The sequence below is a fragment of the Crocodylus siamensis genome, chromosome 8 (genome assembly GCF_052110815.1).
Source record: "Crocodylus siamensis isolate JL-2025a chromosome 8, ASM5211081v1, whole genome shotgun sequence".
Classification (NCBI taxonomy): Eukaryota; Metazoa; Chordata; order Crocodylia; family Crocodylidae; genus Crocodylus; species Crocodylus siamensis.
Window position 1 is genome coordinate 66,371,559 of NC_143402.1, and position 27,374 is coordinate 66,398,932.

A 27,374-nucleotide genomic window follows, 5' to 3' on the forward strand; every position below is an offset into this window, starting at 1 on the left:
CGCCAGCACCCGCAACCAGTCGCAGGGCTGGGTTTTTTTAAAGAAATTTTCTGTGCTCCAAGCCGAATCAGCCAACTCGAGTCCAGATCCAGCAGTCAGGCCAGAACCACATGTAGCCCTACAACCAGCAACTTCCTCCACCCCACCTGGGGCTCCAGATGTTGCCAAAATCCTTTGGCGGATGTCCTCGGTGCAGGCCCACGCTCGGGGTTCGGGTGCCCCCAGGTTTCGCCTGCCCTCAGCCGTGTGGCCGCGGCAGCCTCCCATTTCCATGCAGGGGCTTTCCATAAGGTGGGTAGGCACGCAAGCAGCTCACCCCGGGACGGCTCAGGGATGACTGCCTTCGTGGCCCCAGATCCCCGGCGTTTCCCCTGCCAGGTACGGGCAGGACTGCGTGCACCGAGTCCCAGTGCCCAGGCCCTGTCGGCGTCGGCTTCTCTCTGCCGGGCGCCGAGCTGGTGGCGGGGGGAGGGGCGCGGGCCCCCCTCTCGACGCCTCCCGAACTTCTCCTCAGCGGCCCGGCGCCACCCGCGGCCGCGCCCGCTCCCATTGGCTCCGGCGCCGCCGCGCACGTCTGGGCGGGCCCAGCCCAGCCCGGCCCCCGCGAGCCGCCGGCCGGCGCCGGGGCTGTGCCGCAGAGCCGAGGATGCTGCGGGCGGGGGCTGCCTCCCGCCGCCGCCCCCCGCTCAGCGCTGGGCGCGCCCCGGCCCGGCCCCGCAGCATGGGAGCCCGCCGGCCGCCCGCCGCCCGCCTGCCCTGAGCGCCAAGGGGGCAGCGCCGCCCGCCCTACCCTGCCCTGCCCCTGCCCCGCGCCGGGCAGCCATGGGCGCACTGGCCAGCCGGCAGCAGGCCGGGGTGGAGGAGCTGGACGTGCCGGCTAATTCCGTCTACAGATACCCCCCCAAATCCGGTAAGAGCCGCGCGCCGCGGTGGGGGTCTGCCCGGCGCGAGGAGGGAGCGACCCCCGCCCGCCTCCGCCCTGGGGCGCCCGGGCTGGGACCGCGCTGCCGAGTTGCCGACTCACCTGGGCGGGTCTGCACAGCAGCTCCACAGCCTGCGAGTGTGTGTGTGAGTGAGTGTGATAGGCGCACACTGCTCTGGAGCGAGTGTGTGAGTGTGACAGGTGCACACGCCTCTAGATCTAGTGTCTCGGGTGCCTGCCGTATCTGCCATTCACCCCCCCTGTATAAAATGCACGCTCCCCAGGCTCATGCTCCATAATCCCGAGCTGCTGTGGGGGGCTCCCGCCAGCCGTGTGCCTCGGGTGCCGGCGTGGGAAAGAATGGGGTCCAGCTCTTACAGCGGAGGGTCTTTGAGAGCTGGGCGCTTGAGGACAAATTCAGCAGGTGCAGGCCTGTTTCAGAGGTTTAAAACAATTCTTTTTGTGATAATCGCTTGAGCTGCAGGTACCAGGTGCAGGGCATGACCTGACTGGAGGCTTACCAAGCCACGCTCCGCTGATTATTTTTTTTGGATTCCCCCCCGTAAGGGGGTGTTAATCCCCCTGTGCCCACAGAACTCGGTGCGTCAGGTCTGTGCTCCTAGAGACCCTCACCAGGGCTGCGCACAAATATTTTTGCAACTGTTGTTTTCAGCTCTAGCTTTGGGAGCCGTCTGAGGCAAGCCCTCCTCACGGCTCCAGAGGGGTTTCTTCTTATTAGCAATCCTGGCAGGCTCTGTCCAGCAGCTGAGGAGTGGGGAACCGGGTTTTCTGCCTGTGGGTCAGGCAGAGTAAGTTACCTGGCCTGGTTGCATCAGCACGACAGAGACGTGACTGGCCCTGCTGGGTGACCTTGGCATATCCTTGTGTCTCAGTTTCCCCAGCTGTGGAATGGGTGCTCGAAGAATGTGGCACGCCGGGTGCTATTGGTAAAATGCTCTTTTGATTCTGTGCTGGAAGCTGCAAGGGAGGTTTCAAACGCTGTTCTATACATTGGATGTCTGGCTCTGCTCTGCATATGGGCTCTATTGCAAAACCACCCCAGAGGTACTGAATATTATTAATGGATAACTATGTTTAGTAGTTAATAGGATAAGGTAAAAGCTTGGGTCAGTAATAGTGTAACAAATGACTTGCTAATTACTTGTAAAGACCTCTTTAGAAAGAATTATTGCCAACATAAACTGGATCCATGCACTAAAAATATGCACTTGGCTCTTTAGCAGACAGCACAGCTGGAATCGGTCTGCCAAAACATCTGCCTGATTGTCGGTATGTAATACTTCTTTCTCTCCAATTGGGATATGAGGTGGATTCGGGCGAACCATAATTTCAACCCATTTTCATCTCTGGCTGATAGACGAGTCAGAGTCTGGCTTTTTACATCAAGGGGAATGATGAGTGCTGTAAGGGACTCTGATGTTAGCTTGTCAAGGGTTTGCTGGAGCTGATTCTTTTCCCATTGTACCAGGAGCCACTTTAAATGTTGTCAATTTTTTTTGTTGTATTCTTCTTGTGTGCGCCGGGGGAGACTGACTGCCCTGCATCTGAGCTTTGCAGAAGGAACTGCCAGAAAACCTTGGGGGGGGGTCTGTCTGTCATCTTAGGTCTCTCAAACCAGGACTGGCCAGTCTATGGTCTTCCTCCTTAGAGATGACACCTCTAAGGATTTGTTACCTGCATTGTTTGAAGAGTGGGCTATTTGCCTTTGTTATCTTGCACGCTTTTTAGTTCCTGCAAGAAGTGTTCCTTGTCTTCTCCATTTAGCTAGGAACACAGCCATTCATGAGCCCACGACATCTATAACATTTGTGAAATCAGTGTATTAGGTTGAATTCCACAGCATCGGTCACACGTGCATGTGGGAGAATGGTCCCTTGTGGCTGCAGTAAAGGATGAGGAGTTGAGTTTGGGGGTCTGTTCTTACCTGTCCCATACCACACAAGTCACCCTCCCTCAGCCTTCATTTCCCTGCCTTTAGATTTGTTTCTACCAATACTCTTCCCCAGGATGGGAGAGACCTAAGTGCTCTGCAGGTCACAGCTGGAAGGCAGGGTGGAAGGGCACAGCATTATCATAATTACTCTGACTATGTTCTCAATGGCTGGTGCCAATTACATTGGCTATCGCAACATAGCTGGTGTGTCTCCAGTCAGCCCCTACAAGGAGTCCACCACCCTCACTTTTGTCTTTGGTTGAATTGCTCGAGACCAGAGAGCAAAGCTCAGCTGAACATCTCAAAGTTCATTTAAGCTGCTAAACACTTTAGGCCAGGGGTGGGTAAAATATGGCCCGTGGGCCAGATGAGACCCACCAGCCCATTCTATCTGGCCCATGGGGCTCCTACAAAATTTAGAAAATTAATATTCATCTGCCCCTGGCTTCCTGTCATGTGGCCCTTGATGACTTGCCAAAACTCAGTATGCAGCCCTCCACCCGAAATAATTGCTTGCCCCTGTTTTAGGCTGTTGATTATGGGTGGAGAAATCAGAGCAACAAAAACTCACCTGCCGGGAGCAAGCCCTGCCTGGTCCCTGGCCAGGAATAGCACCGTGGGGTGAGACAGGTCATGGCACTGTCTGGCTTTCCCCAAGTGATTTGTCGGCATGTCTCGGGCCTAGCACGGTGGGACTTCTCCTGGGACTGATGTAGTCATTTACAAAGCCAGTTGTTTACTAGAAGTTGTTCTGGGAGTGAATACAACCACCTGCTTCCCAGAGAAATGGGACCTGGTGAGCAGGTAAGGGTACAGGTGCTTTGCTTTTAATCTGTTGTGGGTTCTGCTGCTTATTTTGCTGAGGAGCTGAGCTGAAAGACTGGATTGGGGGCCAGATGCTTGAGACTGCTGGTGCCGATTGCTGTGATTTCAATGTCTGGTGTGTCTTAAGGGTAAAATAATGAAAGAGTTGGGGATCTAGAAGGGGGTGCATTTACAAACGACCGTCCCTGGCAGCAGACGAGCAGTATGATCATAGGATGGGGGATGTGGATGAAGTCAGAATGCAGGTGCTGTCTGCAGAAATTCCCTGAGTCGGTGGTGCTGGGGATTTCTCATTCCCCTGGCTCACTCTCTCCATCCTGGGGAGCCAGGCTCTGTGGGAATCAGCCAGTCGCCTGGAGTCAACCTGGTGCCATTTCTCTCCTTGTGCCAGTGTCTGATTCAGTCCAGCCACAGAGATTTCCGCACTGAAAAGCCTGAGATGCTGCTTCAGCCAGTGTCACAGTTTTGCTGATTCAGGGGCCTTGCTCATGCATGCAAGGCACCAGGCGCATGCAGCCATGTTCATAAAATATGGCCATGTCGGCATGCTTCCAGCAAGCCACTGAAATGGGTTATTACTTGAAAAAGGCGGGAAGGAGGGGGAGCTACTTTTTCTCTGCTTCTCATGGTGATGTCCGATTACCTCTGTGCTGGGCAGAGGATGCAAGTCACTGAGTTTGTACCTCAGGGCCAGGCAAGGCCCAGCCCTGTGCTCCATGGGCCAGCGTAGTGGCTTCTGCTTTTTTTGCATCCCCAGAGAGAGACATTTTAGAGCTGTGGTCTGGATGGATCTGTGGTTGGCACTTAATTCAGCATCCTGCCATCCTCCAGAGCAACTACGAAGCCCGTAAGTCCCCTGAGCAGCTGCTGTGCTGATAACTCTGCTGACAGAGCCCCACCGGGGCATGGCAGTTGGATGATAGGCCATTCTGAAAGCTGAATATACTTGTTCGCCTCTCCGTTAGTGCCTTAGGGACCCCAGCTTCTCTCCCTGGAAGGAGACACAGGTGTCTAACAATGAGGGCAACTAAGCACTGGATTGGATAGGTCAGATGAGCCATTGTATGGGATGATTTGGAAACCAAGGATCCTGCCTTGAGCAGGGTGCTGGTCTAGCTGACCTCCTGAGGTCCCTGCTTTCCAGCCCTGCCTTCCTAGGATCTACCGAGGGAGATGGCAGCCTTCTTATTATTGCTTGGTGCCTGTCTTCAAAAGCCACGCGTTCCCTGGCAGGCTGGGCTAGAGGGAGGCCTTGCCACGGGGGAGAGATTTTACACAATTCAGGCCATTGCAGTGGTCCCTTCACAGCTGTGGGAAGTGCCCTGAGCAGTAGAGAGATCTGAGTTCACTAGAAGCAGGGGTGGTAAGAGAGGGGTTGGGAGAACTTGCTTCTGTTTCTGCTCCTGGCTTTTCTGCTCACTTTCTGGGTGACCTTGATCAGGTCACTGCAGCTCTGGGTCTCTGCTCTCTCCTCTGACCCCCTGTCCTTGTGTGTGTTGATGCTGTCTGGTTTATAGCCCACAGTGTGATAGCTTAATTAATATAGGGCTATCTGACAGCTCTGTGCCACTTTCCATGGTGAGAGACTGACCTGGAGGCAGAGGTGAGGTCTCCTTTATCACCTGCATCCACTGTGCCCTTATAAAGTGGACTAGTGGGTTCTCCTTGGTTTCCTGCAAGGGGAGAAAGAAAGATGTTGGGGGTGCAGAATTGCACGTATACTCTCCTGCTTTTTGCCTGCCCACACAGGGCAGGTGGTGCATTATCTCCAAGCTTTGCCATTTCAACTATCAATCACCTGAGTTTTTTGCTTCAGAGGAGGAAGCAGCCCAGTCATAAAGCAGCTAATGCAGGTGGCTTTCTGCTGCTACCTGAACTGGAGAACTGTACTGGTAGGGATGGGAACAGTCAGTCTCAAAGGGAACAGGGGTTTTTGTTTATCATGAGCGTGGATGCCCTGTACTGCAGGTCTCCCTAAGCAGAGCCTCTCTTGTTCCTTTGGATGATAAAGCCAAATCCAAACAAAATGTATCGACTTATCCCCATTTGTACTGTTGGAAGGAGGAGGGTGGGGGGAATGATAAGGTTGGGCAGGAGCCTGCTTAGTTTCACTGTCTTTTTTAATTAGTTTCACTTTAATGTGAAAATGGCAGAGCTGATTAGAGTCCCGTAATTATTATGTGTGCAGCCCCAGCGGTGTGCTAAGTGCTCCAAGGCTAGGTAATGAATTATTAACTTGCTCTTTCCTCAAAACTCCAGTTTTTCATTGAAACCAAAACCATTTTTTTTAATGAATACATCAGATTGTATAAAAACAGTCGTCCCTTTCTCTGCTCCCCAGACTCAGCTAATCCATGGAGGTCTCCTGAAATACAAAGGGTTATTGGTCTTAGGGCCTGGGCTAAAACAATGCATTTTTTGGAGCTGGAGCGTAATGAGCAGCGTGTGCATCTTGCAAGGAATGCGGTCCAGTAGAGTTGGAGCTGAAAGGAGACGAGGGGATGAAATCTAAGATGCTGCAGCTGCGTGTGTGGATGATATGAGCACAGGGAACTTGCTAAATTGGCTTGCCGTGCCTTTCCAACCTGCCCATCAAAGCTGCTTGCTGCATTGTGCTGGGATATCAGTTGACTCCTGTTTTAAAAATGCAGTGTTTTCTATAGACCTGGCTGGGGTGTTGTTGCTCCCCACCCCATCCCAGATCACAGGCAAATTCTTCCTGATCAGCAGGATGGAGTGGCCACATTGGGAGCTTTGTTTGTGCCAGGGAGTTGATTATCCCAGTTACCATTAGCAGGTTAGACTTGTGGCATTCGGTGATGTACAGCAGCTGAAAAGAGCTTCTGGTTGCTCGCCAGCTCCTTGGCTTTGCACTCATCTACTGGAAGGTGGAGCTCTTTATCTAGGAGTGTTCTGCACAGCAAGCGGACCCCTAATTAAATTGTTTCCTGGGACAGGCTGAGGCTGAGCTCCATCCCTTAGAACAGTTCACCTGCTGGGTTCTTGATGCAAGTGGGGCCTAGCATCAGGCGGCTGTGCTGTGAGCATCTGTGGCTTCTCTTGTGCATGTATTTTAGAGGGAGGTGTTGCTTGGGAGACTCGCCTTTTAAATTATGGGGGCTTTGGCTCCACCCTGTTTGGCTTTCATTGGCTTTTTAAAGCAGCCCTTACCTTTCTGTTCCCTTTTGCCTGCTGTAATGGGCTCCTTGGGACTCAGAAGTTTTCGATCTCATTAGACCCTGGCTCTCCCTCAATAATTTAACCATCCTTGACAGGGTTTGAATTCTCTAAAGGCTGGTGGCTCTTAAAGCATTCTAATTAGCCAATAATAGGCAGCTTGTTGCTGAAGAGAGACCCAAGGATTTCTCCCCCCTCTTCTTTTTCCAGCAGCACCCAGGTCATGTAAGGTTGGATCCTTGGCATCAGGGTTCAAAGCCAGCTCTTTCCCAAAGTGGGGAAGGGAGGAAAGCAGCCTGCTCTGCCCGCTCTCTGCCCCTCGGGTGCCCGCCGTCTGTGTATCCTTCTGGCTCCTAGCTCGGCCTGGATGTGCGTGGGTGCATGCAGGAAATGAGGCCATGAAGCCTCTGAGCTCGGGGCAATGGAGGCAGGAGCCGGTGTGGCTGCAGTCAGGTGTTGGCACTGACATGCGATAGTGGCATGCAAGGGAGCTCTGATCCTGCTGAAAGATTTTACGCTGCTGCACTCGTTAAAGATGCCTTCTCGGAGCCCTTGTCAAGCAGAGGCAAGGAGCCTGGGCAGGCTGCATCTAATGGGTTTCTTACCTCCCACCCCACCTCTTTGCACTTAGAAGGCGAGCGAGCATCAGGGCAGCGCAGCCTGTTGCCTTCTTCCCCTGTTTTTGTATCGATGAGACAAAATTGCCAAGTTACCTCCTGTCTTTTTAATCTCATTTGCTATGACTGACGGCAACTCCGTCAGGGCCATGTAAAATTTATAAAGCTTTCCACTCTGATGGTTGCCTGGAGGAGCAGAGAGGCTTGTAGCTGGGCCCTCGCAGAGGTTTGCTGGTGAAATATGGATCATAGCTTAGGTAGGGGAGGGAAGCATCAAGCCCCACATTGATCCAGGAACTTTTGCTCTCTGATTAGCTGTTTGTGCCCGATTGGGAGAGACACTGAATGCTTTAGGTGAGGATTTGTGTATAGGTCTTTGCTGTGAAGTCAGAACCAAAGAGCCCAGAAAATCCTGTTTTATTTTCCCTTTACATCCTTTTTTTCCTCGTTCCATTAGCCAATATTTTCGCCCCCAAGTATTTGTAACCCATCTAAGTGTTGCTCTGATAGCAACAGTGAAAGTCAAGGTATTCCTGCAGCTGTGAGTGGAATATGTCTGTCATATGCATCTCCCTCCCTTTCCAAAATTTAGGCTGTATTATTTTATTTTATTTTATTTTATTTTTAGCCTGGAGTAGCCATTGCCAAAGGCAAACTGTCTGTTGCCTGGTCTCCTGCCACTGAGTGCAGACAGTGGCATGAGCTACTCCAAAGTAGCTGTACGTCTATCTGCTCCTGATCCCGCTGTAATTTTCATTGGTGTAAGCAAGTGATCCCAATTACACTGGCATGTGCACATTTGTCCATGTCCGTTGTATCAAGCAATATGCACACATGTGATGTGTTTGCCTCCTGGTATGCGGCATCTCCTATGCTCCAGCTGGGCTGAGAAGATGGCCCCCACGACTCATGCAGAGAAGGTGCTGACTGATGGGCAAGGGGGGGAGTCAGATGTTCACTGACTAGAAAACAAGGACTGTTGTGTCTCTGAGATACACGTGCAATCGCTTGTTGAGACTCTTTCTGCCGAGCTTCCTGGAACTGGACCTAGTGCTACACCAAGCTTGGAACCCCAGTCTCCAGGGCTGCAGAGGCAGCATCATTTACTGTAGAGTTTGTCCTTCGAGGGGCTTCCTAAGTGCCTAGGAAACTTCCCATTAAGAGGCTAAATGTGCACTTCTTTGATTTCCTCTTGGCCCAGATCATTTAATCTGTCCCAATAAACCTAATGTGCACCCTCCTCTCTCTTCCCTCTCCCCTGGACCCATGCACACATGGGCTGTAGCGAGAGCTAACAATGGGTTGCTCTTGGCTTCTTTCAGCCAGCTGCTTGCTTGCTTGCTTGCTTGCTGTGAAACTACTTTCCCTATAAATTATGCACGTGGAAAATAGGGCCAGAAAGCAGCAGGCATCAATAAATGATGGCTGAGTTTTCCTCAGTGATGGCCTGCATTTCTGTATCGCATCGGGGGTAGGTGCTGGTGGAGGGGTTTGGTATTCTGGCTCTTTCACCCTCAAGTTTTTAGGTTCTGTTGGGAGCAATGTCAGATGTTGGGATGGGAGCAATGACATTGGGATGGCTCCGGGAGCTGTCGCCATGTCTCAGCTGCCCTGCTCTGGGCTTCCTTAACGTGGATTAACTGATTTACATGCAAAACAAACTGACCCAGCATCAGCGCAATACGAAGGTCCAGGAGATGCTACACTTGTGTGGGGCCCAGTACAGGATTGGTGCTAACGGTTCCAAAGCAACCTCTGGAGTTAAAGCCTGGCAGCTAAGGTTGGAGAAGCAATTGCATTATTGACTTGGTTCTACCAGTAGATCCAAGGAGTGGGGTCCCTGTGTGCATCCTCACTCCGCAGTTTACAGGCTCTGTGGGCAACGCAGGCAGAGCACAGGAGAGGAGGTGGAGCACAGGGTGGTGAAAGGGCTTTTCAAGATGCAGCTGAGCATAGAGCACTGGTCTCCAGAGTCCCAGCCCAGTGCCCTGCTGTGACACTGCTGCCTTTTACCTGAAATCTCTTTCCCAGCACTTATACCTTGCAATAGTCTTAGGATTACAATAGCATCTCTTAGATTAGGAGTCACCACCCTGCAGCCCACGGGCCAGATCTGCCATAGCACCGAACTGTGTTCATTTGGTCTGCTCTTAGTGAAAGGTAGCTGGCCCCTGTTTTTGCATGTTTCAACAGCCAGAAGTATGTACTGGTGTCTGGGGTGATTCACAGCTGTGTAATGTCCACACACAATCATAGGGCTAAGGCTGTCTGTACACATGCGTAATTTTGCCTTTTCCAATTTTCCAGCGTTTAAGTGCAACTCTGTAATACCCCATTGCTTTACGTTGTCATTAACTTCCTTATTTTTCACATTAAGACAAGGCCCATTCATAATAGAGATACTGGTTTGTATAAGCAAGCTAGCACCTGCTTGTGTGCTGGCCAACTGAATGCTTGCCAGCTTGAGCGAATATTTGCAAAGGTTGTTAGGTACCCATCTGCTACTGATACTTGGTGTGGGATTGGGTACCTCTATTTTTTTGCCCTCAGAAACATGTCAAACTTGATCAGTGTTTGTTACAGGACACATGCACCCATGTATACAAGCATGTAACTGTGTGCCCCTAAATGAGTATATAGGAGTGAATACCATTCCAAGGCTTTGAAATACGGCACTTCTTCAAACTTGACTGGAATTTTAAATCTTGGGTTGATCAAACAAGCCAAGTTGGCATGTGGCAGGGAGGTGATGGAATCCCAGTTGTTCTAATTTAGATCACTTACTATCATAGGTTTAAAACCGCATATGCTGCTAACTGCTCATGTGTGCAGTGTGTCAGTTGAAGGGTGCACTTACTTAATGAAAAATGACCTTGCATGCTCACACTGCAGCCTTCAAATGCACGAAGTGCAACTATATGTCAAGGCTCCATCATGACTTGGACTTGATTAGGGAGCAAAATCCAGGTCACAGCTTCATGGATCTTCCAAACCAGAAGCAGTCAATGCTACTGCTGGTCCCAGTTCCTATTGCTCCCTGTCAGTGCTGTGAGCAGGCTGGTTAGCTCTGCTGAGAGGCAGCACAAAGTTGTCCAGGTGGTGAATTGTACTGCCTCCTCTTGGCAGCTATACCAGGACACTGCCTGGCCTTAGGAAAGTGTTCAGTCAATTCAGGGCCAGTCTTTCAAATTTAGAACAGAAGTCCCATGTTAAGGACTCCTTGGTGATGCGTGATGCAGCCCTGAAAGTTGGGACTGTCCTGGAAAATTGCTAACTTTGTCTTAGACCCTTATCTGCAGCATGTCCAGAAGATGCAGATGCCCACTGACATCCTGAGTGGGTCCTGGGGTGGGCCTGCATGGGACATGTTGAAGACTTGCTGCAGACCCCAACAGAGCCCCTGCTGGGGGCAGCAGAATGGAAGTCAATTTTGGACCTTAGTTTTTTAGTTTTTGATCTACACTTGTTGTGGCTTGGAGGGGGAGGATGCTGGAGAATACAGCTGGCTGAGAACTAGCAGAACACACTTCAGCTCTCTGCCATCCAGCCTGTCGAGCGTCAAGTTGCTAGCAGGTGGCAGTGACCTTTGTAACCAAGAAGACTATTCAGCTGCATCAGATTTGATTCTGATCCTGTGTCAGGCTTAATGCAGTCAGTTACAATAGCGCAACTCCTGACTGACGTCAGCGGTAGTGTGAGGACGGTGGCGCTCAAGTCAGATGACTTAGGTCAGATGAATGGCGCATGGCCAGATTGGGCCCCGCACAGCCCATGCCTGTTCCCTGTGGTCCAGGATCCCACACCCACCTGGCTGGGATCAGGCCCTGTGTTGCCCTGCCAGTACAATCCCACAGTCACATTGGACTGTGGGCATTTTCGCCTTCCTCTGTAGCGGGGGGCATGGCCTTCTACCTGGGATCTCTTGAGTGTATATTAACAGCCTTTAGAAAAGAAGGTCATTGGCTGCTGTGCTTCCCCTGCTTTACCCCTCACAGGTTAGGGTGTCCTGTCTTGTGTTGTGTCAGGGTTCACCGTCGTTTTACTAAGAGGTTAGATTATGGATTGATATAGGGTGGTTTGGATGGGGCTGATCCTGTCTCAGGCTGGGGGTTGACTAGATGAGCTTTGGGGGTCCCTTCCAGCTTGACTTCTGTGTGATTCTGTGACCAAGCTTGCAGGACCATGGATCTGGGGGACCCTCTGTAGACCAGATGACAAGGCACTGGGGACTGGATCTGGCCCATAGGGCTGGGGGCTGAACACCCCTGTTTTAGAATGAGACCCAACCTTTACAGCTGCCTCAATGTACTGTCATCCCTTATCGGTGGCAGTTATGCTAGCAGTGTTCAGTGGCTCATCAGAGCAAAGCTGACTCAGATGCTGAACTCTGATTGCTTCCTCTCCTTCAGTTCCCCTTCTGGAGATATCCCTGTGTTTGTGTACATGCATGCATGTGCATATGTGTGTATGTGCATGCATGTGAGCTTCTAGTACCGTCCTCTCTAGCAGCCTTGGAAATTAAATAAAGCTTATTAAAAGGATTAGCATTTCTCTTCCTAATCCCAAAATGTCTCTGATCTGTGTCTGTCTGCTTGCTGGTGAATCTTCAGTTCAGCATCACGCTTGTCTTCCTTCATTGTTTGTTGGAGGCTCTCTGTTTCTGCCAGCCCACACCAGATCTAAGTGCGGTGGCTACAGCTTTGTTTGACCTAAAGGAGTGTGTCAGTGTTTTGGCTCAAAGGGCCAGTTCCTGAAATTGATTTCCCCTCAATCCAAAGGCTAGCCTGCTGCCTCTGTTGAGGATTTACCCAAGTAATGACTCAGACTCTTAAGTCAATTAGGTGCGCTTGAAAACAGTGCCCTCAGTAAAATCTGACTAGGGATCTTGGGGTCTGGCTCCTTTGGGATGAAGGAAGGCCCCCGCAGCCAGTGGCAAAGGAAATCAACTGACTCATCAAAGCAGTACCTTCAAAATCAACCCAGTTTGTAGGTGAGAAATCACCAGCCTGCCGAGCCAAAGATGCAAACGGGGGCTGATGAGATCAGCGTTTGCCAGGAGAGCCGGGGCTTGGTTTCATAGGAGAGCTGCAGTCATGATAAGTGGGCTGAATTGGGTCCCCTCTCTGCAGAAGGCAAGTGCAAGCTCTGGGCCGGTGGTTCTCTACCTTGTGAGACTTGAGGCATTCATAGCATCTGGGAACTGAGCAGCACCCCATTTCAAAAACTAATTTTTTACAGTGCCTACCTCCTTGCGGAGGGGCTGGGCAGTGGGGACAGGGTGGTGGCCAGGCATAGATGACTCTGAGCCTGCACTCATCAATTCACACCTCACAGCACCATTCAAAAAAATCACTCAGCACCTCAGGGTGCTCTTGCACCTTGGTTGAAAATCATTGGTCTAAGCAATATTTACACCTCACTTAAGTCCCTGATGGCATTAAATGACACCTAGCCTTTGTGCTGGGCTGTGGGCCACTGCATCTGACCCATCCATTCAGACTGATGTCTTTTTTTATTTCCCCTTCTGTGTTGCAGTGCATGCAATGGATATAGCTGTAAATCTGCAAGAGCCCAGTTTGTTTTGTTGCTGTGTCTTTTGCCTCTCTAGTTCCCTTAATTGCAGCTGAAATAAAACTAAATTAAACAAAGCCAAAAGGGGGGAAGCTTCCAGCAGGGTGACCGAGGGGCTCCTGTCCCTTTAAATGCAGGGAAAGAGAGCTGAGTGGCTTTGCTGAAATGACTGAACCATATGGGTCTTAGAGCAGCTTGGAAGCTGTCAGGTTCCCAGTGCTTTCCAGTGGGGGAGCTGAGCCTTTGTCTCACCATCAGCAATTAAGACTACCTGTCCACGCTGACTGTGTTGGCCTGACGCACCTTTCCTGATTTAGCAAGTGGTGGGAAAGCCATTAAGTAGGTTTTGCTGAGCTGTGGGTGTGTAGCTGGCTCTTCTTCAGGTAGGGGAGAGAGAGAGGTGGGAATATTTGGTGTCTCAAGCAGAGAGAGAACTGACCATGGGTTTGCTGGTGGGTGGGGTGTGCGTGGACTGATGGAGAATGATCAGACTGCTGTTAGTGCTCGAGGAAATACCTTGTTAATAGCCCCAGCTCCAGGGGACTTTTGTCTGTCTTTGCTGTCTTGTTTGGAGCAAGTGGAGAGCACTGCTCAGTTGCAAGGCCTGTTGGGGAAATGTCCTAAATAAGGTTCCCTACTCAAAGAGCTGTCAAAATGGTGATGGGATCAAGCCTTAAGTTTTCTTTAACTTAGTTCTGTCTGTCTAATCTGGGGCACATGGTAAGGTTTTCCCATTAAGAACAAATAGCTGGTGCCTCCCACCTTTGGGAGCAGCATGAAGCCCAGGTCTTGTTCACAAAATCACCCCTTAGTGATAGAGAAGCTTCTACCAGGTCTCACATGGGTTATGAATGTAAGCATTGGCTTCCTAGGTATCTCTAGTTGAGGGGATGCAAGCAAAGTGATGTTACAGACAAAGCAGAACTGGAGAGTCTTGATTCAGTGTGTTAATATTGCTACTTTCCCTGTGTGCAATGTGTCATTACCTCAAGTGGTATCATGGGAATGAGCATCGGAGTTGAAAATGGCTGAGCTGCTTCTGGAGCTGGGTAGTAGATTGAATTACTGTAGTTTTTCTGTGCCGTTCAGTGCCTTTGACAGCTTCTGTATTCTTTTTTTCCCTGTCCTTCTTTCTAGGGAACTACTTTGCCAACCACTTCATCATGGGAGGTGAGAAGTTTGACTCAACGCATCCTGAGGGTTACCTCTTCGGAGAGAACAGTGACCTGAACTTCCTGGGGAACAGACCCGTAGCGGTAGGGGAGCCGTGCCTAATTCAGCTGTGTTTGCAGATAGTTGTAATAGAACTGGAGGTTGTGAGATCATCAGAAAGTCAAAGGTGGGCCCAAGCCAAATGTCACAATGTGCTAGTGCGATTAAAGCACCCCAGACTCTGCTGTTACTGGTATCCAAGAGAGTGTTGTGGCTAGCACCGTGTCTAGCCACCTTTGATTCCCCAGCCTGAGTGGCCAAGTGCCCATTTACATCTGGGTCAACTGGGGACAGCCTTCAGCACAAGCCTAGGGTAGTATTCCAGTTCATGCTTCTAGAGGCTTGCAAGCTGCTCTGCTGCTGTGTGTAGGCATCTTGGGAGATATTGGGCTTAATTAATTGTCAGGTTCTTATGTCATACCACCATTGTGGCATCTGCTTCTGAGTTATCCCTCTCCACTCCAGATTTTGACCCAAATCTTACTGATGGTTGGAGGGTACATGGATCTGGTTGGAGGGTGCATGGATCTGGGTGTTTGGGCCAGTATGTTGTAAAGATGGGTGGGAGCAGGTGGCTGTACATATTTGCATCCAAATCTGAGCTTCCTCCAGGTCGGGTTTGTTGGCTGGTTTCAAACCCATCTCAACAGTTACGATATGTGTAAATGATACTTCCTGGGTGAAACCCTGGCCCCATTTTAAATCAGTGGCACAATGCTTGTTGACTGTAATAGGACTAAGATTTCATCCTGTACCAGATGCTCCAGGCAGGTACGCCAGTGCCCTTCAAACTTGTGGCCTGCTGTCATTGGGTCTTAGAAAAATCTACCCTGCCAATTGCATTGAGCCACATTGCACTGGGCTGTGGGGCAAATGGGACACAGATCTGAGCCCACCCATTCTTACCTGTGACCTGAGCTTGGGGTTGAACCCAGGCCTCCAAGGGAGGATAGACTGGTACCTTCACCTCTTTCCTGTACCAGATCTCCCATTTCTTCTCAAGTTCCCTGTGTGGCAAGCCCCATACATGGCCATCCAGCAGTGTCTGACATGTCTAGTTAGGATCAAGGGTGATTAAGATGTTTTTGCAGTCTGCACATTTCCAAAAGTTCGGCCCTTATAAGACCATCCATCTAGTTTACACGCCTCCATTCTCTGAATGGGTTGTCCTTGGGTCCCACGCTGTTTATTTTTCCTGTGATTGGCTGTGCCCATTCAGGTTAATGGAGTGCTGATGTTCTGTTAAGGCAGCTGTATTTTGCATATTGGGCTCCTTGTATTCCAGAGGTGAGACATGGACTGCACGGGACTCGTCCATCTCCACCAGTCCATTGCAGTGGGACTCAGTCTATTGCAGTGGGGCATCTCTGTTGTTACCTTTTGCTGGTAACATCATGTTTAGGAACCACCAAGATGCTGGGTGAGCTAAGTCATGGATCCTAATCCTGGGGGTCCTGACACCCTTCCCATGTCTCTGTTTCCAGCATGAAGGGTTGTGGCTAAATGGAGCAGAGGGTGGCAGGTCAAGACACTGGGGGAACCATTGACAATGGTGTTACATGGAAATGGAAACATTAACATCATGAACTGCATGCATAATCCCGCTGCTCTAATCCAAATTGCATTGTGTGCTTGATTTGTGCTGCTCACTAATTGGCTGTGTGAGTGTGAGAGAGAATTCCACTGTTTATATGCATGAACGATTTTAGCACACCCTTAAATCCTGGCTTCTGATAATCGTTTTGCAGATTGATTGACAATCTGCCACCTTTCCATGTTGACTTTTGAATTTCCATTGGGAGATTGCTTTCTCCCACTTCCCCCTTTGGAATAGCAGCACCAGTTTGGAGTAGCACAAACTGCCTTTGAATTCGGTCGGTAATAGAGCAAAAGGCTCATTTTCCATGATGAAGTTGCTTTGTTTGTTGAATATTCAGTACAGCTTCATAACACTGTACCTTAAAAAAGCAACTTGGAAAAAAATGCAGCTAAAGAGGAAGAACCTCTACCACATTCTACCAGATTGACTCTTGTTGCTGGGGCGCATGCTAATTTCTACAGTATTATTGTGAATCGCCTGCTGCATCTTGTTGCTTGGACGTGATGGTTATTTAACAGTTGGGAAGGAAAGTTCTGTGCGTTTCAGGTCAGATGAGCAGATCATATTGGGCTCTTTCTTGCTGGAATGAAGAGGGATACCGTGTGCATCGTGAATTACTTTCTTTTCCTGCCTGCACTTGATGGTTATGATCAGTTTTGCTTGCAAACTCCACCAGGACATGTTTATAACCTTACAAGACTTTTTTTTAAGTCCACAGAACTGATTCTTTCACTTGCCTTGTTGTAATTCCTTTGGGTTCAGTGGCATTACTTCTGATGTGTGACTAAAAGAAATCGAGCCCATGAATTTGCCTGTCAACCAGAGACAATGCTGTTTTCTTTTAATTGGCCTCTCCTTGGGGACTCAAGGCAAAATCAGGCTCTTACCAGGCATGTAGAGGTTCTGAGACACCATGATGATGATCTTCATGCATAGGACCTGAATCATGATAGCCATTTAATAGGTGGTTATTCTTTCTGTCTTCCACTTGTTTGAAGAATAAATTACTATGATGAAGTAACAGAAGCAAGTTAAAAATAGAAGAGTTTCTGTCTTCCAAGCTTGCCCACAACTTGAGGTTTTTAATTGCATGTTACTCATATGAGCTCTTGTGTATGAAAGCTTAGGCATCTCTGATTCAGTTAGTCTATGAAGTGCATTACTACTCTGCCTTCTGCCTGACTTTAGACTAACAATGCTGCCTACCTCTCTCTGCCCATGTTGGGACATGTCACTTGCTTTGCTGGGTCTGACCAAACTGGTGGAGACTAATACAACGCTGGGCCACAACTGAGACAATTAAACAACCTTTAGGTTATAATGGAATCCTTGGGGCTTATGAATGACTTGGTTACAAAAGGAAAGTGAGTATGGGGACAACCCACGCAAACCAACATTGGAGGGTCCTGCTGAGGTACGAGTGACTTGATCAAGGTGAGGGCTGATGCTGCAGAGGATTGCAATGTGACTCTCCTGTTTGGAAGAAGGGACAGAGACCCCAGGGACTAGCCCCTATGCTGTGAGGGTCAGTGTGTAGAGCTTTCCTGTTATACATGGCTAAGGTTGCCATGTGCCATGCCAGAGCCATGCCAAGGCCTTCAGATTCCAGTCTATGTTGGGTAGTCCCCACAAAAAGCTCTTGGTTAGTATCAAGCCACTCCTGTCCCTCACCCTAGTATGAGTGAATACCACACCACAGCTCAGGATGAGACATTGCCCCAGCATGTCCCTCAAGGGGCCCCTCTTCAGCTATGAGCTTGTCCATATCCATGACCAAAATGGTCATTGCTTCGCTTTGTGTGGCCTTGACGTGCAAGACAGACAGGATGGCTTTGTGGTGAGGGTAGAAACCCGGTATTCAGAAGATCAGGGCTCTGCTCCTGGGTCATTGCATGACTGGGGTCCAGTCACTTGGGACCCTGCAAAGTGCTGAGTCACGGTTGCCACTTCCTGAAGCTCCCCGTCTCTCTCGTGACCTTTTCTGCTGACTCCGCAAATCCATCTCAACATCCTCATCCTGGAAACCTACTGCTTCTTCATTGGCCAGCACTCTCATCTGTCTCGTAGCTCTGGCCTTTTCACTGTCTGGTAGAATTTTTCTATTCAGAGGAATTAGCATTAAGTGATATAGATCACAGAGCTTGCCATTCATCTTCTTGGAAAGGCCTTGCTTCCTCGTGTACGCGATGGCAGCTGTATTCTCCATTCTCTCCTGCAGTCAGATGGTCAAGATCTGTCTTAAATTAAATCCTTTTAAAACTCTTTCTAGTGCTATTCCTGTACATGATATAATGGCCCTGTTGACCAGAAGCAACTGAGATGGGGGCCCTGCGGCATTAGACATAGACTCACTGTCCCTGTCCCTGTCCCAAAGGCCTTGAAAGTTAACCCTTTGACCCTAAATATTGAAGAGATGGAGGGTAGGAGAAAGGAGATATTATCCCCATTTTATAGGTGGGTACAAACAACTTGTTGAAGGTCTCTAGGATGTTCTGTGGCAGGGCCAGAAACAGATCCCTGATCTCATGTGACCTGTTTTGGTCCATAATCCATGAAATCATCCTTCCCCCTGGTTAAAGCAGCTTGTTCTCTGCTTTCCCATATAGTATTACTTCTTAAATTGTTGATAGATCTGCAACTGGGTGATTTATGGCAAAAGGTTTTTATATTGTGAGACAGTAATAAAAAGGAGAGCGCCTACTTTTGCTAGAATCATCTACAGCTGTTTGCAGTATTCCCTCATGTCAGGAGTTATTCTTAATAATAGCCCAGGGGCTGAAGGACTCTTTGCCTTCTGTTCATCAGTCCCCCAGCAGGCTCTGTGGAAGTGAACGAATGAGCATGTAGTTTATAAAGCCATCAAGTTTGTCTTGCTCCCTTTTGCAGGGGCAGGGAGGGCTGAGTTCGATGCATGACAATGAAATCTAGAACTTTACCTTTAAGATTTTTTTTGCTTCCTCCATCCCTTGCATGCATTTTTTGCACCTGACAGATTCATGACCTTGGAGCTGCATATACTGCTTGCTGATGGCTTGGGAGGATTTCATTTTTGGCTTGTAATGTATTTAAAAGGTGCTAAAACTCTTGATATTTAGAGAGAAACAGCTGTTTAATACTTGCACAGCTCTTGCAGCTTGAGCTAAACAACATTTGCCATGTATCTGAGTTTGTTTGCATGGAGATGGTACGTTTTCATTGAAGCTCTTCTACTTCTCTTTTTAAAAAAAATAGTGGAATATAAATACCGGGCTTTTTGCTGTGGATTTCTACAAACTGGTGTGATAACACCTCTCCAATATCTTGCTGTATCTATCTGAATTGCCACTGAATTCCAATGCAGTGCAGCAGTGAGGGAGAAGGAAGCTTTTGCTGCTTATTAAAATCAGTAGGAGTCCCTTCACTACCCTCCTGCTCTAGCCATGAGCTCAAGGAATCCTCCTCCTGATTTGCAGTAAAACCCTATAAACTGCCCACCGGGCGTGATTCTTTGTACCGGGGGCCTTGGCTTCGTATTGTCTACACCAGCAGGGAAGGGAAACAAACAGCTTGAAAACAGCAGAAAGAATGAATACAGCATTACAAACAAAATTACATGGCTTATTCTTAATTAACGCTGGTCTCGAGCTGCAGAGCTCTGCTCTCCATTCAATTTTGCCAAGGTTCAGGGGGTGTTTAGACCTGGGGTATCCTTTTCCATTTGGCCTCTTTTTGTTAGCCATGAAGGCCTGCAATCAGGCCTGAGCTTCCTTTTGTGGGGCTGAGAATTTCATTTTGACCTGTGTCTTGCCCTTAGATGGGCTCTCAGGAGTAGGTAGTGCTGCTTGGAAGTAGAGAAAGATGCACTAAGTGGTCTCCTGAAGTCCCTTCTTGCTCTGCACATCGGTGATGGTTATTCTCCATAGCACTGTTGTTGTACAGATTATTCCCCCCAAAACCTTCTGCAAAGTAAATATGGTTATAGCCTCTGAGCTACAGCAGTAGGCTCAGAGATAAGATTTGGAGTAGAGAGATAGGAAGGAGATTCAGAGAAGAAGACTTCTGCATGAAGCATGAGTAGACTAGATAGAGGCAGCCAATGCCAACTAAACAGAGGGTGGTAGGCAGAAATACAGAGACAGGGGAGTGCAGTGATGGCTTAGTGGTTTGGCCTCTTGACTAGGATGTGGACTTGGCCCCATCTTTCTAGTGGGGTTGTGGGCATTCAAGTAGGGGTGTGTATGTTTTTAAGGTGTTTAAGTGTCTCCAGCCTAAATGTCTTATCCAGGCCTTAATGAACCCCGTGCCTCAGATCCTAATTGCTGAAACACAGCCAGCAGCGCTATTTTGCAATGCTCACGGGCATGACAGCAGCACTGCATCCTAGTGAAGATGGAGTTGGTCCTGTGAAGAGTTTTGAAACCAGGGGCGGTGGTTTCGAACAGGATCCTGAAGGCAGGGGGAGCTGAATTCCTTTGGCCATGAAGTCTTTAGTAGCCAAAAGGAGCTATATGGGTTTTTTTTAATTCTTTAGGATGCTGTGTGCCCTGCAGTATTCTCTAGATTGCCACTGAAGCCCCCTCCTGCTGCCACCGTTTTACAGTCGAACATACCCAGAAGAGTTGAGACTTGGGGTGCTGCTGTCTTTGGTGTCCCCCTTCAGACTGCCTGGGACCTGGTGACTGTTGATGGAAGAAATCCATGTATATAAGGTGTCCCAGCAAGGCTGGGCAGATGTACCCTACACCAAAGCCTGACCTTCTGGGCAGCCTGGACTTGGCATGGAGGCCCGAGCCAGTAGAAGCCAAGGGGTTAAGCCGTCTCTGTCTGCTTCTGTCATGAACTCCTCTATTGACAGGATAAACAGTTCCTTCATATCGGGAGAGGAAAGGAGGCTTGCAAAGAAGCCTGGCAACTTGATGCAGATTATTCTAGACAGGCTTTTGCTCTTTTTCTTCCCCCGCTACCTCCTCCTTTCCTTCAGGTCTCTGTGTTGGGATTTATTTATTTAAAGAACAGCCGTGAAGTGCCTGTGATCCTCTCCCAAGCCGGAGCTTGCCGCATTGCCAGGCAGCTCAGCTCAGCGTTAAATGTCAGATGCTGTCACAACCCCCCCAGGACTCGTGAGACATGAATTGTGGGCAGTGCTCCCCTTGCCGGCCCTGGTCTATGAGGGACAGGCAGGAAGGCGGCTGCTGGCCTGACCTAATGGGGGAAGGAGGAGGCGGAGAACCTCTTGGTGGGATGTCAATGGAGACTAATTGATTTTTAAAAGGAAGGAACCTAGTTGTGTTTAAAACCATGTGTGAATATAGGTGGAATTCTTTCAGAAACCCACTCCACCAAACAGCCACCCTGCCTTATGCACCCACTCATTGCACCACTTTTCACGGTGGCCCTGTAAGTGCCTTCCAAGGCAAAGGTGAGGAAGACGCCAAGGCTGATGGAAGGCCTCCTCAGTGGGTACGTTCACGAGGCCACTCCTCCCTTCACACTGTCAACCAGATGAAGCCATTCAAGCCAGTGGTGTCATTAAGATGACTTTTGGCCCAGGTATTGGGGTAGGAGATGCTAGGAAGCTACATGGACTTCCTGCTGCCATCCCTCATCTCTTCCATTGAATTCAGAGGCATGCCCTTGCCAGCAGCTTGCTTGAGCTCTGCTTGCTCCTGAAGGGGATTGGGAAGGTGGCCTTGGCACCATCCTGCAGCTGCATCAGGCGACGTAGGAGCAGACGGATGGCTCTAGATTACACACCCTTTTTTTTCCCACTAAGCATCCAATGTGATGGGTTTTGGGCTCCCTTCTCCCAAGCTCACTGGCCCCAAGGTGAAGCATCACAGATGTGCTGAGCGGCAGTGTTGTAGCTCATTCGTTAAACCTCTGGGTTTAGCATCTTTCCCCTGCCAAGCATATTGAAGTTCAGTTTGTCTAATCTTTATGCACAACAGGCGTGAGGAGCCCGATTAAACCTTTCCATGCTGGGTTCAACAGCCTTCTTAAGGGTAACGTGGTTGATTTGTGGAAGGATGCACAGAGCTGTATGTGCTGAGCAGCTGTAAGGGCCCTGAGCTTCCACTTGAGATAGCAAATGCAGTGGAAAGAAATGAATGGAAGGCGGAGGCTACTGGGATTCGCCCCTTCTGTGAAATGCTTCTCCTTGGCACATAAGTGACCCCAGTTTAGGTCTGTCTGTGCAGTGGACACTGAAGGTTAGTGTAGTGCTAGGGCTGTATGAGCCAGCCTTAACCTAGCTTGCTTTGGGGATGGTAACAGGTCAGCCATGGCAGCGTGGAAACTCAGTATAAGAGAATTTACTGTGCGTCTTAGGAAGTTTACTTAACAGGGTACCTCACTTAAGTATGTCTCCACTTCACCTTGGGCCCTTGCAGAGCCCAGTCATGAAGCTGATACGTCACCTCTGATTTGTGGCTGGAAGATCTCCTAGGGGTTGCCCTTGGAGGGATCTCAAAGTACTTCAGTGCAGTAAAAGCCTCCCATGCACTGCCTAGGAGGCAAATAAGCATCATTCCCATTTGACAGGTGAGGAAATTAGGGACACAATCAGCCCTCCAGCAAGTCACTGGCAGGGTCAGGACCCCATGTTCCTACTCTAACAGCCACGCCACGCTGCAGCCCTAAAGGAGGGAGGTCATGTACGTCCCGCTTTTTCAGTCTTGTCAGCAGCCTGGAGGGTGGTAGGGAGCCGAGGTCAACAGAAGAGGTCTTGCCGGTCTTCGCGAGGACAGACCCGAACAAGAAACGTCAGGAGGCAGACAGGAAGCGTGAGACAGGAAGTGGAGGGCTAATGGAAACAAGCTGTTAACATTTACCAGGAAACTAAAAACCATTCAGAACACATTTCTTGCATTTCACTGCCAAATTAGCCACTGGCCTATTTTTACCCGCACAAAAAAATCACCAAAGATTTTGCGAGCATTTCATTGACCTGCCAAAAATAATGTTAAAACATGGTCAAAAGCGTGAGTGAAATTGGTCTCTCTAAAGCCCTTTTGTTAAGGGAGAGAGAAAGGGGAGGGCGTCCCTCTGAAAAGCCCCCTTGTGAGAGGCCAATTTATTTTGCAAAAGCTAAGGAAATTCCAGCTGTAGGTGCAAAGGGGCACCGACAAGCAGCTCGCCCTCTAACGCTTCCCTTTTTTGTTCCAGGACTCGCTGCTAGCCATTTCCCGTATGGCGAGTACTTCTGACATTTGTTGCGGCTTGACATAGTACTAGCCTCTCTATAGCACTAGCCCTTCATTTCGGGGAGCTTCACCCCGGAGGCCCAGGAAAGAGGGATATCAAAACTCGCCAAGATAGGCCCAGTCCTAAGCGTGGCTCTGAATGTATCTGACCTTCCCAGGAGCTCTGAGCTTGGCTGGTGCTATCTCTAGCTAGGGGCTGATTGAATATCCCTTTGTCATTGATATTTCATGCTCCTGCCTGAATTTTGTGGCTTAGGTTCAGCTCTACCAAGCGGAGATTTTTAACCCTTCATCACAGCTTTCTCTATTCTGTGCATTCCCTTGGGGGATGTTGCCCAATTAACATCTTGGGTCTAAGGCAAGAGAGTGGCCAAAGACATCCTGGCAGCCATCCATTGCTCCGTTTCCTGGCAGAATCTTTGTCCTTTGTTTTCTCCCCTTCCTTGTTCCTTCTCGTGCTGTGCTCTGCCATCGTGACCCGCAGCAGTGGCCCAGTGACAGGCCCTGACTTGCCTGGGCCAGAGGAAGGGAAGCGAATAGACTGGAAACATCCCTCCCTGCTCAGAGAAGGCAGACCTTGCTTTACACCTCAAAGGTGCATTGGGGACACTGCAGTCAGCCAGGCTTTGCTTTTCCATTTGTGTCCGTAACTGCCCGCTGTTTATTTACTTGCTAATCGTGCAGTTCTTGCCAGCAGGAAATTCGAGCCAGATAATTGCTCACTCGCCTACAAAAAAGCCCACTTTGTGTCGTTCATCGGCATGTTGCTTGCTGTGCCGCCGCCTCGCTGCCGTTTGTCTCCGCAGCGCCCGAGGCTTTCGGATGCCTCGGCCTTTCTCAACAGCTCTTCACACACCGAGCAGACGGGCTTCGTCCTCACAGTGGCATGCAGGAGATTCTGCTCAGCGTGGCACTTTGTAACCCCCTCGCAGTGCCCAGGCTTCCTACCTAGGGATATTAGTGATTTATTATCAGCGCATCTTGCCTCCCTGCCTGTGAATCCAGGGAGATGGAAGGAGATCTCGCAGGTTGCTTTTCCACTTGCAAATCAGACAATTGTGGAGTAAGCAGCTGTCAGTCCCACTCTGAATAGAGCGACCACCCACTGTTTCTGGTACCAGTGTGCCACACATCTTGGGTTAGGCTTCTGGGGGATCTTATCTAGCACTCATTGGAGAGAACTTGGCTCAAACGTTCCTCTTAGCCTTGGCTGTTCACACGATTTTCCATGCGTGATATCACTCATCCAGAACCACCTCTGGAGATGCTCCTCCCCTGCCTATTGACTGAGGATACAGCAGGTGTGAGGCACAATATTCATGGATGGGGCTCTGGATTGGGATTAGACATTTGACCGCATTTGATACCTGCTTGGACCACAGACTTCAGGCATGTCATTTAATATCCCTGGTCCTTCAGTACCACCTTTGTGAAATGGAAATAATGCTTGTTACCTCTCTAGGAGGTTGTGAAGTGAAATTGTGGTCTTGCTTATATAACCATAGCTCCTACAACACCTACCCATGGCCTAGGACCCCATCACGGTAGAGGTGCCCACAGACAATTAAAGGACAGTCCTTGACCCAAGAATATACAGTCCACATCTATGACTAGAGGAGACCAAGGGATACAGATGGACAAGTGTGGGGACTACAAGGCCTGTGTGAGATGAGGTTAGTCAGGGTCATGGTCTGGAGTCTCTGCACACATTGACCTAACTTTTTTTGTTTAGGAATCCTAGCAAAGGGGAGTTTTAATGAGGGCTTTGACAGTGGAGTGGCTTTGGGGGTGTTTATAGGGAGCTCCTGCCAAGGGTGGAAAGCTATGGAAGAAAGCGCAGAGATGCTTGTTTGAAGGGACAAGGGGCAGTGGCCACTGGCACCAGTGGGGTGTAGGCAGGAATATTACATGAAGCCAGAGAAAGGGATGATTTTGAGGCTCTCAGGTACTACAGGATGAGGGGACCACATGGGCACCCACATAGCAGCCATTAACCCACGGGCGAGCAATTATTTTGGGTGGAGGGCCGCTTACTGAGTTTTGGCAAGCCATCGAGGGCTGCATGACAGGCAGCCAGGGGCAGATAAATATTCATTTTCTAAATTTTTTAGGGGCCCCACGGGCCAGATAGAATGGCCTGGTGGGCTGCATCTGGCCCCTGAGCCGCATTCTGCCCACCCCTGCATTAACCGGTATCTTCATGCTGGGTCTGGAAGTAGGATGGATGCAGGGCTCCTCTGTTAAGCCTGTTAGATGTAGACTCCTGCTGAAGAGAGCATGTTTGGTAGCTCAGGAGATGTCTGTGGTTGGCCATGCTCTTACTAGCAGAGGTAAGGCTGAGGTTTGGGGTGGGGAGGTGGAGGGCAGATACTGGCTCATCAGTGGTTCCTGATGGTAACAGACTTCTACTGGCTGAATGGAGTTTGAACATACGTTTGAGATGCTGTTTGTGCTCACGTCTGTCCTTCAAACAGTCTGGACCCAGTCCCATAAGCCATTTTAGAAGCTGTAACCTAGATGACCCAGGGAACCTAGGGCCAAAACATGCAAGATGGGTGCTCTCAATCCCTACTAAAGTCAATAGAGGCTAGAAGTACCCATGTATCACATCGCTATGTGCATCGCTATTGTACTGCAATGCATAATAGCCCAGTCCTCAATGCCTGCCCAGCTAGGGATGAATGTAACCCATTCCTTTTGCTTTTTGACATACCCACTTTAACTCTATATGAGCTGTCACTGCATACTTGATGCAGGGCCCAGAAATCAATACCAATTTCCAGTTCCTTGCCCAGTCGGCAGGCTATGGTGCCTGATAAATGCAGCCTGGAAGAGGAGACCGAGGCAGTCAGAACTAGATTTACTACTGCAGTGTATTAGTGCTTAGCTGTAATGCTGGCTTCTGGCTGCAGGGTCCTGCTCTTCTGCTCAGAGTTATACTTGGAGCCAGGAAAGAACTTTTCTCCTATGTCGGTATGGTGAAGACTGTGTATGGAGGGGGGGCTGGACTCAGCAACCTAGGAAGCCCCTGCCTTACATGTGGTGTTGCCAACAGTCATGATTTGCCTGGTGAGTTTTGCCGTTTGTTGCTTTTCTTAGCGCTCCAGCCGTTGGAGTAGGGAAATCCATGAAAATCTCCATTTTCATTCTGGTGGGGAGGGAATGTGCATTTCTAGCCTTCAAGGTTGCAGAATGCAAGTCCAGACCCACATTGCAGATCTGGCCTCCCTTTCAGTGATGTGTTAGACCAGTGGTGCTCACTCTTTTGTCCCTGTGGACTGGATTGGGCCCCGCACTGCCTCTGCCCAGCCCTGCATGCCCCAGTCAGGTCCTGCATCGCCCGCTCTGGTCCTGCATATGCTGATCAGGTCCCATACTGCCTCAGCCTGGCCTCACATGCCAAATTCGAGCCCACACACCTGGATTGGCCTCGTGCTGCCCTGCACATCTGATTAAGTGCACAGGCCCATGCTACCCAGGCTGCAGGGCTCCCCACAGGCCTGGAAATATGACAGCAGAGGGTGACAATTCAGTCCCACTGGTTCCCCAGCGTCACATTTTTGACACGGGTAGAGCCCCGTGGGCTGGATTACATGGGTCCATGGGCCAGATCTGGCCTTCAGGCCAGGGGTTGAATAAACCTGTGCTGGACAAGCACTCAAGATTAGAATACCCATGAGTTCTGTGTGGGAGCTTCAAATGTGAACATAGATTCAAAATGGTGCAGCCTTGGCCTGTCTCTGAGGAAGCCTAACCTGGTGCAGGGTATGCAGAGGCAGGAAGGAGGAAGGGAACCTGGCCATGCATGTGTGCTCAACACTGACAGTGAGATGGAGGACTTGGAGGTGGGAGGATATGTCTGTAATGCTTCTACAGTGCCCTGAAGAGTACCGCTCACCCACCCTCTCCCACCCCATGCATCAAACCCAGCTATGCAGTAGTGGAGCCCTTGGGTACTTCTGCCAATTGAGCACTGGGATCTGAGCCAGTTTCTACAGCTAATCACACCGGTCTGTGATGGACAGAGAGAGCCCCAAGAGAAGGTGTCATGGGTGAGCTCCTTCATCTGAGTAACCATCTGGAGCTGGTAGGGCAGCCGTAACTGTATACAAAGTCTTATCTTCCAAGGGTATAAGGGGTGCAAGCAGGGAAGAAAAACACACAAGCAGAGTTGCTGGAGGATTTGCTTTTGAGCCCCTAATCATGCTGCAGTGGGGCTGGTTTCACTCCAATGCCTACGTTAAACCAGGACAGGAGAAGGTTTCCTCAAGGACTCTTCACGAAGGCTTTGAAACCACATGTACATCCGCAGTCA

The 27,374-nt window shown here is 49.8% G+C and overlaps 1 protein-coding gene across 3 annotated transcripts in view; it reads left to right on the forward strand.

Annotated features, from left to right (window-relative positions):
• The first annotated feature begins 599 nt into the window (after nucleotides 1-599).
• RNF157 (ring finger protein 157) overlaps nucleotides 600-27,374 on the forward strand; it is a 77,631-nt gene continuing 50,856 nt past the window's right edge. For all 3 annotated transcript variants that reach the window (XM_090058942.1, XM_090058941.1, XM_090058943.1), the window contains exons 1-2: nucleotides 600-910; nucleotides 14,204-14,322. In XM_090058942.1, the coding sequence (XP_089915068.1) occupies nucleotides 823-910; nucleotides 14,204-14,322 (207 nt within the window). In that variant the 5' untranslated portion in view covers nucleotides 600-822. The remainder of the gene's footprint in view (nucleotides 911-14,203; nucleotides 14,323-27,374) is intronic.